Here is a 13,687-nt window from a genome sequence, read left to right on the forward strand (position 1 = left end):
TACAAAGACTCATTGAGGAGTGCATTTCCATGGAGGCAAGCTGCTTGCAGGTGCAAGCAGTTAATCTTGAGAATTCTGAGTATTCTTTACTGAGGGAAATGAGAATTTTAAAGGTAGAATGGCAAGCAGTTCATTGAAAAAATATGTTTGAAGTTATGGGAAATGAATAAGAGGTAAAAGCCTCCCTACAACCTTAATACTTTAATGCAGTTAATAGAACAGTAGTATTTAGTTTTATTTAAAGATAGCCAGTGCACTTTTTAGGTCTAACAGTTCATGTTTTCTGAAAGCATACAAGCTGTTTTTCAAATCCGGGGTGGGAGAGAGAAGAAAAGAACAGGCAACTATCAGTGAAAATTGGAGCACAGGTTGTAAACTTTAGCATGGGTAATCTTAATTTTAGGTTAGATAGTACCTGTGGGTGCATCCATCAGTTTGGGGCAATTATTCCCTTCTGAAGGGTTAAACATCATGTTTTGAAGATGTACATAGTTTTGTGTTTGTTTTAAGTTAATATGGGATGGGGGATGTTTTGTATTTATTTTTTGGGTTGTTTTTTTTGAGGGGGTTTTATTTAAAAAAAAATTCTTAAATGTGACTTGGACTCAAGTGGAGATGAGACAAAAGAACTAGGCAAAAGATCAGCTTGCCAAACAGTATATGCATGTAACAAAAGCTGGAAATACATATTCAAAAAATACTGGCATGTATAATAGTTGGTAACAATAGCTTTTTATCATGATGGCTGTTCTGTCTATATTATCCTGGAAGGTGAATGGCTTTACAGGTGTAGATAATAAAGAAAGAGTATTGAATTTTATTAAGAAATGAATAATGCAAATAGTAATGCTGCAGGAGACACATCTGGAAAGAAATGAGCTTGTGAATTTGACAGAGAGTATTTCAGAATGGATACTCAGCAAAATATCAGAGACAGAGGAAAAAGAGAGTAATTATACTACTTGTTAGAGAGGCCACAATAGTGATCACTGAGTGAATCAGGGCAAAATGGTAGATTCATGATTGTAAGGGGCTATTGGCAAGGGAGGAGGATTATAATGGTATGTATTTGTATTCCACCGAAAACTGCTATTATGGAGTTTAAGAAAAACGTTCGGAGAATTGATCAGCTTTCAACAGGAAGTATTATTTATAGGTGGGAACTGGAATTTGGTTTGCAATAGTGAGGATGTATCAGTATGACCTAGAAGGGACAAAATCACAAAAGAGGGAAGATTTCTGAAGAAATTTATGAAAATATTTGGTATGGAATATGTGAATTAGGACCTCTGAAAGAATTTTTACATATCATTCCCCAAGGTGCAAATAGACGGGCAAGACTAGATAGAAATTATTTTTCACAGAAAGATGTGCATTTAATTGAAAGCTTCAGCACACATCCAGTAACCATTTCTAAAAAAAAACTAAGATAAAACTGAAGGGTAATGATGTAAAAATAAGACATTAGTGCTTTCCAACCTACTTTTTAAGAGAGGAATTTAAGGAATGGGTTGTGGAAATTGAGAGTTATTTGGGAAGATAGAATTTTCTTCAGAAGTTATAGCTAGTGACTGGGATAAAATGAAAATGTAGTTTAAAAGTAAGGTTGAAGTAAAAGAGAGAGAGAGAAGAGTGATGGTTAAGGAGGAGTACTAATTACTTACGGGGCCTGACAAAAGTTAAATGTTGCAGATTAAGGGGAATCTCTCCTAGGAAGAGTAAATGCAGAGTGCTAAAGAGAAAATAAGGGAGTACCTAGATAATATGCATGAGTTTAGAAAGATTGCAGTTAAGCAACTGTTTTTTGATAACAGCTCTTGTGCATAAAAACTTTTAGCACGACGACACAGGCAACAGAATGCTGAAAGGGTTGTCGCCAAACTGGGGGAACCTATAACTAAAAAATAAACTGAGATCCTGTACTTATTTTACAGACATTCTGTAAAATCTATGAAAATTTGTATGAAGCAGATAAATGTGTAAATCAAGGAAGACTACAAATGGAAATATTTATGGAACACAATTATGCCAAGGTTAGAGGTAGAGGGTCAACAACTAACAGCTAAGAGAGAGGAGGTGATGTTTTAAAAGCAGTGATGTTTAATTAGTCTTCAGGAAAGTATCCAGGATAAGATGGTATTCCTGTGGAAGTTTGGAAATTAGGAGGGAAGAAAGTAAAAAAGATTTTAACAGTATTTTAAAAGGAGGGGAAGCACCAACATCTTGGAAGAAAGCTGTGGAGATTGTGTTACCTAAAGATGATGGACCTTTCATCTCCAGCTTCATGTAGACCCATTTCAATTTTAAACCATGATTTTAGTGCGTCTGTGTATACTAGGTAAAGGAATGAGAAAGGTGCTGCCAAAATTGATAGATATGGATCATTGTGGATTTGTGGAGGGGAGGTAAACATTTGACAACATTAATATTACAACGGTGATCCAAAAGCAAGCAGAATGTAAGAAAATACCACTGTTGATGCATCTTGATGCAGAGAAAGTTGACATAGTAACCTGGGATTTTATGAATAAGGCATTGAAAGCATTTGCATTCCTGATACGGTAATGAGGTTAATTAGAAGGATATTCGAAAGATCAAAGGCAAGAATTAAAGTGGAAGGGTTAACATCATATAAGCTGTGTTTGAACTGAGAAAGGCAGGGGTGTTGTCTTTGCCCTTTATTTGCTTTATATTTAGAGCCATTGGCAAAGTAAAGGACTCTGAAATATGAGGGTATAATTGGTATGGTAATCAAAAAAGTTGGCTTTATTTGCAGATGATATTGTTTGTACCTGATAAATCAGAAAATAATCAGTGTTGTAGAATATTTTGAGACAGTTTAAAGGCGTTTAGGGATGTTAAAGTAATGAAGATAAAACACAGGCTGTAGCCATGAATTATGTACCCACACAGGAATTGGATTGGCAATAACCATATTTATGGGGACATGGTAAGATGAAGTGGTTAGGAGTATGGATTAAAAAGGCTTCTATTGTGACAGTTAAGGATATGTTGAAGAGTCTAAAAAGATAATACAAAAATTGAGAAACTGGAAACCTTTATTTATGATATGGATTGTATGGTACAAGCAGTGAAAATGTTTAATCAGTTTAGTCTTAAATACAGGTAAGGCATACTTTCATCAGTCCAAGAAGTTATGGACAATAGTGAAAAATTGAAGGAATTTATCTGGGAGGGAACGAGGCTAAGAGTTACGTGGGACAAGTTGATCCTTCCAGTAGAACAAGATGGTTTAGGGTTATCTGATTTGGAGAGATGTCTGAGCTACACAGTTGAGGCTGATAAACATAGCACAGACAGAAGGTTATAATTCAAACTGGAAAGGGATGATAAAGCAAGAGGGTACTTCAAGAAATAGAGGGGGAAATTTTGTATGTGGATCCGTAAGGAGGATAATAACCATACAGAATATTGTATTGATGAAGTAGCATAAAGTATTCTAAGAACTAAGCCAGCACGAGAGTGGAGAAAGGAGATTTTGCCAATAGGGATAAATGCAAGCAAGGGTACAGAAAACAGGCAAGAGTGTCCTGGAATTTATTGCAGAAAACTGACAAAGGAACCAAGACATTGGCAGCAAATAATTTGATCAGGAAAGGTAATAGAGTGGGATGAGGCCTAGAAGCCATATGGGTTGCAGGCTAGAGACTGCCTTCCCTAGTAGGGCTTGATCTCAGAGTACTAGTAAAAAGAAAGGGATTGGGGAAATTTTAAATTGAAAGACCTGCTTTGATAGAGTTTTTGGTTGAATCTGGAATAGAAGCAGCTGTTAAAAAGGGATAATTAGTAGGGCATATAAAAAAAATTGCATGATTTTAAGAATCAGTCAGAGGAGGTTAGAAAATGCTGGGAATAGACTAGAAAAGTAATTTACAATAAAATAATGGGAAGAAGTAATTATGGCTCTCAATATGCAGCCAAGTCCAGAAGGTTAAGATCTTTGTTGGGAAGTGTTTGCATAGGTGTTTTATACCCCACGCAGACTGCAATGATTTTTTCCACAGGTTGATAGCAAATATTGGAGGTGTGATGGAGAAGAAAGGAGCAGCTGTCATCATATGTTTTGGGAGTATGAGTTAGCAGATTTAAAAAAGAAATCCTACAGACTACTGTCTCAGAAATATTCAGAGAGCAAATGACGTGTGCTTAAATGAGTGCATCCAGATTCAGTAAGAGGCCAGTTGCTAGTGGTGTGCCACAAGGCTCAGTGCTGGGACCACCCCTGTTCTGAATTTACTTTTTTGAAGTCAAGATTTATGTTGAAGGCCTCTGGATCACAAAGTCTGAAGATGACTGTAGGCTGGCTCAGTCATTGAATCTCCAACAATGTAGATATCTTTCAGGATGGTCATGGATCGGACAAAGTATTCTAAGAACTAAGCCAGCACGAGAATGGAGAAAGGAGATTTTGCCAATAGGGATAAATGCAAGCAATGATTTGTGCCAGAATCATGATCTGAAACTGAATGTGAAAAAAATGCATCACAATGCCCTTTGGGAAGTCAAATACTCCTGCAAATTGCAACATCAGTAGCATACCCCTAAGAGTAGACCCAGAGGTGAGAGATCTAGGTACACAGATAGTACCCTGAATTTTGACCTCTACGTGTGTACAGTGGTGAGAAAGTCCTATGTAGCACAACTTTATAAGTAAAGGTATGGCTTCTAGAATCAAGGGAATTATAGTCCTGCTGTACTCCGCTATCATTAGGCCAATAATTGAGTACAATGCGCCATTTGGCATCCGGAGCAACCATAGAGGTTCCTCACAAAAAAAAAAAAAAAAAGAAGAAATGGTGTGTAAATGACATGTCTTGTATGGATAGACTAAAAGGCCTATCCCTTTACTCCATTTCCTACCAACTGTTAAGGGGTAACCTATGCCTGACCTACAAGGCACTCACAAATCCAGCCCTGATGAAACAGGTACACATCTGCAAGTCGGACAGAGCAAGTGCCACACAATCTAGGGATCTAAACTTGGTCAGTGACTCAAACAAAACATGTTGGAGAGAGAGCTGCTTCTCAGAGATTGCCCCTTCTTTGGAACAGTCTTCATGTTGAAGTTAAGCAGAGTCCTTTCCTGTCCCTCTTCAAAAGCAGTTTGTAATTGTATCATTGGGTAGGGAATCTGAAATTCACATCTGGGTTAGAGCCCGTGTCTCTTACAGGGGCAGTGTGCAACACATTCAAAGTATAGGCACAACCCTGTACCATCTTCTTGTCCCTAGGGGCCATATATTGGGTAGCACTAAGTCATAACTGGCTAGGCTTGTAAGGACCGTTAAGCCGTTAGCCTGGTAATTCCAATGAACGTATTGAAGGATTCTTTTGAGATGCCATACAGGATCTGAATTGTGTAGACTTAGTAAGGCATTATTAAATTTAATTCTGTTAGCTGCCAAAAAAAAAATAAAAAATGGAACTCAAAGTCTATACTAACTACATTTGATGTATTGAATACTATAAAAGAGATGAGAACTGGAAGGGGGATCTTTAGAAAAGGGAAAGAGCAAATTACATAGAAGTAAATGGAAATTTGTGGGAACAATACTTGCATAGTAATGTTCAGGAGGAGGAGGGGAAGTGAGGTTTAAGGGAAGGCAGGAATTCAGCAATGTTTTGTAATGTACTGATAGTAGCAAAGAAAAAATATATGTGATGTATGATGTATTTAAATGGAAACATGTTAAAATGGTTTGTTTTTTCTGTTAATGCATTTGCTTGTGTCTTAAGTGATAATTTTAATAAAGGTGCTTAAAAAAAGGAAGAATGCATTGATGACTATAAAAAACAAATGTTAACAAAATATTTTTATTTTCCTTTTTCTGATTTCAGTACATGAATGGTGGAAACTTGGAGCAGTTATTGGATGGGGACCAGTATCTGCCATGGGCAGTACGAGTTAAGTTGGCATTGGACATTGCACAGGGACTAAACTACCTGCACTCCAAAGGCATCTTCCATCGTGACCTCACATCCAAGGTAAGAACGTTAAGTGTGACTAACCACTCTGAGATAATAGTAAATATGAAGACATTTTACTAAAGATAATGAACAGCTTGAACCAACACCACAGACTGATGGTGTTCCTAAGAATTTAATACTGGGCCTAGTGAAGTTTTGTTTGTATTTCAAATGTAAAGGACATGCTGAGAGAAGGATTAGTTTATTTGCTAATAAATGTGAGGTGAGAGTAGTGATGTATAGAAGACAGTTCAGTAAACTGCTGTGAAAAGCTTTTCAGGTGTCTAGTTCTTTCTTTGTTGAGAACTGTTGAAGTACAGCAAGTGGGCTTTTCCTCTTAGCATTAATCCATCATTCATTGACCTGTTCATGCAGCCATGCCTGCATTTCCCTGGTGCAGGGTTGGTTTGTGTCACATACTGATGTGGCCCATATATTACACATACCACTATATGTAAAAGAACATAGCCACCCTTCTCTTTTTTTTCAAATCTTTCTAATTTGAAGTACTCCTTTTAGTTTTGCATCACAAATGTTTTCATTCACTTCATCCAGTTTTGAACAAAAGCAAAACTTTGCATTGCAGTAGCTTCCATTCCTTCCAGTAAAAACAAATGATCTGATGTCTGTTCAGTCTTCTTCAAACCTGTGGATCTCTGTTCCGAACTCTAAACTGGCTCGACTGTCAGCAAGCTAAGAATTACAAGCTAGAGCTCCTCCCATCCTACCCATACTGCCTTGCTCATCCCAGATACCTTGGATCTTGTTTGCCGCACATCAGAAGCATTGTGGTCAGGTTACATCTCCTCCTTGGCTGTTTCTAAAGTTTTATTTCCATCAAATCTTTAGTGGCCTTTGGCCAATCTTTAATTTTCTACCTGCCCTTCTTACGGTTTTCATTAAAAAAAAAAAAAAAGTTGCACATTCTGTAGTGTAGCAGTTTCTGCCATGTGGTCGTCCATAGTATTTTCTCTGTCTTCCTTCCTTTCCTTTCCTTACTATGTCAGAGAAATCTGACAAGTCTGTTGGCTTTAAAAAAATGCACTTCCTGCGGGCACAAGATCCCTGTCACTGATGCCCACAAGGACTGCATATTTTTGTTTGGATCCTGCCCACCTTGAGGTGGCTTGTTCTATCTGCAAAGCCTTTCTCCCCCAGCCTCTTGCAGATAGAAGAAACAAGTTGGTCTTTAGAGGCCTTAGTCCCCCTCCTTCTCCAGCTGTTGCTTCTGTCTCAGGGGCTCAGCCCCCTGGCAAAAAGTCTACAGAGGCCAAGGATACTAAGAAACTGTCCCCAGACCCCTTCATATTCGCTGTGTCAGAGCCTTCTAAAAAGGCCCCAAGTCCTTAAGAGTAGAGTTCCTTGGCTTTAGTCTCTGTTTCTTCCTCTTCCCCACATGCCTCAGACCCCTATTTGGGGCTGGAGCTTGTGGTACCGAGTGTGTCTCCTAGGAATGCATCTCACAGACATCACTCCAGACCCACCTCTGTTTCCTCTTCCATCAGGTCCTCTCAGAGCCTGTCAGAAAATGAGGTGAACAGATTGATGAGGAAGTTTTTGTGTATGCAGATCCAAATGGGGGTTATCCCAACTCTGTCCCCTACCGGATCTGCAAACAGAGCTTCCCCGTGCAGAATAGTTTTTCCTTCTCTAATCCAGCTTGCTGTCTTGGAGCTCCCAGATACATTGGCCCCTGGGACTGGTTTGTCAGATCTGATAGTCTTTTTCTCTTCAAGCCGGACTGCTTCCTTGACTCGCTATGTTCTGACTGTGTTTGAGCCGAGCGCATCTTGGAGCAAAATCCTTAACATTGAGTCTGGGGGGATGACTTCAACTTCGAAGTTCTCAGAGCTGTCATTTCCCCTCGGTGCCTCAGAGTTTGACAGCTTAGCGCCGGCTCCATCCTCTGAGTAGAGGGCTGCTGGTGACTGGGGGTGGTCGGATCCTGATCTTTTGGGACAGGGGAGGCTTTCTTGGGACTCCGGGAATACTTCAGCCTTCAATGAGGTGGAGTGGGTCCTCTCCGCTCCTAGAAGACCTTCGGCCGTATCAGATCCACCCCTTCCTCTACTGAGCTCTGGTTCAGAGTCCTCTCTTCTGCCACTGAGGCAGCCAGCTCCGCAGGGCCTCCAGACTCTTCCACTTGGGGAAACCCCAGAATTCTCCCAACACCTCCCTGGAGCAACGCACTGAGGGGGCTCCTCAGAAGAAATGGTGCAAAAGGAGGCACCTAGATTCCCCAGAGGAATCTCTTACGACAGGCACTAACTTCATTGATGGGGAGGGGTCCTATAGATCTCCACCTGATGTCTCCTTTGGAGACATTTTTGAAATTCTTAGCCAGAGAAGTGGCTAGTCGGCCTTAAACCCCACTCTGGATGAGTCAGTGTTCCTGGAAGCCTTTGGGACTGTCCTGTCTACATCCTGGGTGCCCACCCCCAAAAGAACCCTAGTGGACTTGTCTGCAAGGGCATGGAAGGATCAGACACTGCAGATCTGGTCCCTAAAAGAGCAGACAAAATTCTTATTGCCCCCCAGTATCGACCCCCTGGACAAGGGGCATTCTAGTGAATGTCATGGTGGTTACAGCAGCCACGAAGAAAGAGCTTGCCCAGTAAAGCTGTACTGTACATCCCCTTAACAGGGAGTCTATGACTATGGACAGATTTGGAAAAAGGGTCTAAGCTTCTTCCACTTTTGCCCGCTGAGCGTTGAATTACCTTTCCCACTTTACAAGGCTACAGAGGGACTTGCTTAAGGAACTCTCTAGCTCTGGCCCTGAGTCCATGATGACAGAGGAATGGAATTCCTTTATTTCCCATATGGTCACTCTACAGTCTATTTCCAACGCACCCATGAGGCTCATCTCTCTCACAGTTGAGAGCACCTCAGGAGCAGCCAGTTTCAGCATTGCCATTCTGCATCATGCCTGGATGCGGCTGTGTGATTTTACAGAACCCTTCAAGGCATCCTTTGTCAAAGCCCCCTTTGACATTTCCTCCCTCTTAGGACCGACTGTTCAAGATACACTCTCCCGCAGCGAGAAAGACAGAAAGATCCTGTCTGCCAACAGAATCTACTTTTCTACCCCACAAAGGTCCCTTCTCCAGGAATCAGTGCAGGAGAAAACGTTGTGTATCCAGGGCCCTTTCCAGGAAGCTCAGGGAGATCTTTCCCCCAGGGGCAAATGGGGAATAATTTGAGTGGTAGATGCCACCCTCAGGGCAGAGGTGGACTGCTGAATCAGGGGTCTCAGGATTCTCCTTTGGAGAAGTCCTTGCAGCATCCCTGAAGCTGTGCTCGACAGTCCATCTCTGGAGGCTGTCAGGGGACGTTGCTAATTGCACCTAAAAGCCTGGTTAGCCATCACAAATTACCGATGAGTGCAAGGTATCATATCCAGAGGTTACTGGATTCCCTTTTCAAATCTTCCCAAGCCAAAACAACACCTCCATGATGTGCCACCCAGTCAGAGGAAGGCGGCAGCTTTGGAAATTGCAAAGCTGCTTCAAAAAAGAGTTATTCAGGAGGTCCCCTCAGACTAGCACTGATCAGGGATTTACTACAGATTCTGTCTAGTTCAAAGAAAACAGGGGATCTCAGTCCCATAACTTTACCTAACGTAACCTGAACAGATCGGTGAAACACATGTAGTTCAAGATGGTCATGGTTCAGTCCATCCTTCCCTTTGTACAGAAGGATGACTGGATGTGCTCGGTAAACATGAAGGATGCGTACTGTCATATAAAAATAAACAGACGCTCCAGAAGGTACCTCTGTTTTAGGCAGGGAGCCAGTCACTACCAATTTTGTGTGCTTCCATTTGGTCTCACCACAGCCCCCAGGGTGTTCACTAAATGCATAACAGTAGTTGCAGCTCCTCAGACTGCAGGGATTCCACATGTTTCCTTACCTGGACAACTGGCTCCTAGTTGCCCCATCCAGGGCCAGGGAGTTTATCTTGCAACTTCTGAAGATTTATAGTGATCCCTAAGGTTGGGGCCAGTTGCAATTGCAACATATGCAAATGATAGATTTTATAGGAGCCTGCTTGGATGCAAACAAAACCCTTCCACTGGCCAGGATTCTTTCACTAAGGATACATATGCAAATACTAGCATTTCCAGTTCCTCCAGCAAATCTTGTTCTCAGGGCTCTGGGTTCTGTGGCTGCAACAATAACTTTAGTACCAACAGTTCTTTTATATATGAGAGTCCTGCAGTGGACATTGTCATTCTAATGGTGCATTCTGCACCATCCCCTCAATCATCCTATAAGACTGTCTCAAGTATGCAGAAATTCTCTTGTGGTGGCTTCACGATCCAGAACTGTCTCAGGACTGATCATTCATTCTTCCCACCCCCATCGCCACATTGATCATGGATGCCTCCCAGCTGGGGAGGGGGGGTCTATTATGTAGATGGATGGATAGTTCAAGGCACATGGACTCCAAGGAAACCAGTCTGCATATCAGCATCCTAGAGATGAGGGCAGTGGTTTTGGCTTTGCAAGCCCTTCATTCCCTTTTTCCTCTAGGGACAGTTGCTATTCAGACTAACAGCATGTCTGTTTGGTACATCAACAAACCAGGTGGAACAAAGTCCTGCCCCTTTATTGAGAAGCAATGAGAGTGTGGTAATGGGCTCTTTCTACCACCTGCTTTCTAGTTGCGATGCACATTCTGTGGGAGCACAAGATATTGGTGGATAGGCACAGCAGAGTACTATTGTTGCCTCACTAGTGGTGTCTGAACTAGTCAATGGCAAACAGGATTTTCCAGATGGGGTCAACTCTGCTGCGACCTCTTTGCCTCTCCATTCAACAACAAATGCAGCAGGTACTTTGCCCTGATCCTTCCACAGGGACAGTCACCAAACGATGCTGTAGTCCATGCTTGGCCTCCCAGTCTAATTTATGCATTTCTTCCTGTTCCTCTGATTCACAGATTTCTTCAGAAGGCATGCAGGTTGTAGTGATCCTCATTGCCCCCTTTTGACCCCAACAAGTTTGGTTCACATTCTTGTGGTTCATAGGTTGATAGGTGTGTACTAGGCTAATGGCGCTGGAGCCTTTACTAGCCTAGCCCATAGGATTACCCTGGCATCGTGCCATCCGACCTTAGTTCCCAGTGGCTCTGTCAAGTAAAGCCATTGGAGTGATCCCTGGGGTGAATTTTCTGTTTCCCATCTACTCATTAAGATTTCTTTTGAAGAAGGCCAGTGAGGTGCTCCTCTTGACATGTATGGGAAGTCTATTCTATAGCATGGGTAGTTTCTGGGTTAGGAACCTGTCCTTCCAGCTTGTTCTGTTGATTGTGGTAATGAGGTTGAAGTCTCTGGAGCTTGTAGTGTGGAGGGATTGGGATTTCTTTAGATGTAGCATTTCTAACAGAGCTGGGTCAGACATAGCTTTGTAAGTCAAGCAGAGATCGCCTGTAAGTAGGCAATATAAAAGAGAATAGTTGGAGTTTTTTGAGTCTGTCCATATAGGACACATGTTTAAGGCCTAGGATCCTCTTTTTGAGGTACTTTTGCGGCCTTTCCAGTTGTAGGTGTCTGGTGAGGTACATGTCAAATGGGGCATTGTACTCGATGATTGGCCTAGTGAGGGAAGAGTAGAGTGAGACAATGACCTCTCTTCCTGGATGTAAAACCCTTAGTAATAAGATGTGCCACATAGAAGGACTTAATGACAACAGTGGCAATGTGGTGGTCAAAAGAGAGGTTGCTGTCAACCTCAGATCTCCTATAATGCCTTCTGTGTTCTATGGACTACCATCAATGTGATAATTCATGGGAACTGGGTTTTTCCCAAAGGGGATAATGACACATATTTTGGCATTGAGCTTAAGGCCCTGGTTCTAACACCAGTTGTTGGTCTCAGTGAGGCCTCTCTGTAGGATATCAACATCACTTGGGGAGTTAATTATGGCTTCCAACTTGCAATCATCTACGAACTTTGTCAGCCAGAGTCCCTTCATGTTGGCCTGGACTTCAGAGAAGTAGATAGCAAACAGGAGAGGACCCAGGACCGAACCCTATGGGTCTCCACTTGTGACTGGTCGGCAGTCTCACTTGGAATCATCTACTTTCACATTGTGGGTTCTGTCTGTGAGCCAGTTTGCAACCCACCTAGTGATATTGATATAGGGTTTGATGCCTAACTTAGTGTGTTTTTCTGTGATTTCTGAGTGGGGAATGGTATCAAAGGCCTTGGGCAAATAGAGGTAGGCTGTATGAACCACCTTGCTTTCATCCACAGCTCTGGTGACTGACTCAAAGAAGTCGACCAGGTTGAGCAGGCATGATCTACCCTGCACAAAACCAAACTGTGTGAGATCCAGAGTTTGGAGATTCCCTGTGTCCTTGTTTATTATGTCCATGATGATGCGTTCCACAGCTTTGCATATCAGACTTTTCAGGCTAATGAGGTGATAGTTCCCAGGGTTTGTAGTCGCTTCTCCTTTGTGGAGAGTGGTGACTGTAGCAGTGCACCATTTGGTAGGGACAAAATCTGAGGTGAGGCTGTAATTGAACAGGACCCACAGGTGAGATGCCAGTTCACTCTGTAGCTCATTTAGAACACAGCCAGGGATATTGTCAGGTCCCATAGAGGCTGTATTCTTGGCTTGGACAGTGCTGTTTTAACCTGGGTAGCAGTAATACTGGGTGCCTGGCAGTCTACTGGTATTGTGATTGGTCCTGTGGTGGGTCAGAGAGGGGTAAAGTTGGCACTGAATCTGTCTGCCAGTATATTGGCAATATCTGTTGGCTCAGTATAGGAGGTGCCATTATGCAACAGCTCCGAGCAAATCTGGGTATTGCCGTGGAGATTCTTTACATAACTATAGAAGGCCTTGTGGTTGTCTTTACTGTCTGTTGGAATTCTGTTTTCGTAGCTAGTTTTAGAGGATTGGATGATGGATCTCAACTTTTTGTTGAGGCTGATAAGGGTTTTTTCCAGTCTTGGGACTTCACCTTAGTTCACATCGGTTTCCTCCTCCTGTTGTAGATTAGTGTATGGCAGAGGACCATCAGATTGGCTTACTTTTTTGGAGGAGAGTGTCTTGGTTCTGTTTGGTATGGCGAGATCCATGCATATGTGTACATGTTCGTACAGGGCATTAGTGTATGTTTTGGCGGTCATGCAGCTGTTCTCCAGTTGCATGGGTGCAGTGAAGTTAGCCACCTGTGTTTTTAGGAGCCCAAAAGCTTTGGAGAAGATGTTCTTCGTGTTTCACTGTTGCAGTCATCACACTTGGGTTATCCTGCCAGGGGTAGCCCTCAGTTGACTCCAGTACCAGAGGCTTACTATTTCTGTGTCAGTTGCTGTTGCTTCAGGACTGATGTCAGATTGTCAGTGGTATAAAAACAGGCAGCCGACGCCACGTCAGTCTTTCTTGTTGAGGAATCCAAAGAAGACGCAGTTCGCACCAGTGTCGGTCGGCCCCTACCTGAGTTTTCGTTTCCAAAATTAATCATCTTGAACTCTTCTAAAGCTAAGTACCCCATTGGGGATCCTTTTTTCTTGCTCTAACCGATGTCAGAAAGTTAACAATTGTCTCACCTGTGGAAAGCAACTACCACACCGAGATTTCCATTCTTACTGCGTCACCTGTTTAGGCCCAGACCACAAAGTAGTTTGCTGTCGGTTTTGTGCTTTGTTCAACACCCGAACTATTCATCGTCAGGCCCTTATT

At 42.3% G+C, this 13,687-nt stretch overlaps 1 protein-coding gene across 2 annotated transcripts in view; it reads left to right on the forward strand.

Moving 5' to 3' along the window:
• The window catches only part of TESK2 (testis associated actin remodelling kinase 2), a 1,590,840-nt gene that overhangs the window by 832,976 nt on the left and 744,177 nt on the right, over positions 1-13,687 (forward strand). For both annotated transcript variants that reach the window (XM_044080241.1, XR_006365853.1), the window contains exon 5: positions 5,860-6,006. In XM_044080241.1, coding sequence (XP_043936176.1) covers positions 5,860-6,006 — 147 coding nt within the window. The remainder of the gene's footprint in view (positions 1-5,859; positions 6,007-13,687) is intronic.

Source organism: Protopterus annectens, chromosome 8.part0, assembly GCF_019279795.1.
Source record: "Protopterus annectens isolate FY-2018-M chromosome 8.part0, PAN1.0, whole genome shotgun sequence".
Lineage (NCBI taxonomy): Eukaryota > Metazoa > Chordata > Ceratodontiformes > Protopteridae > Protopterus > Protopterus annectens.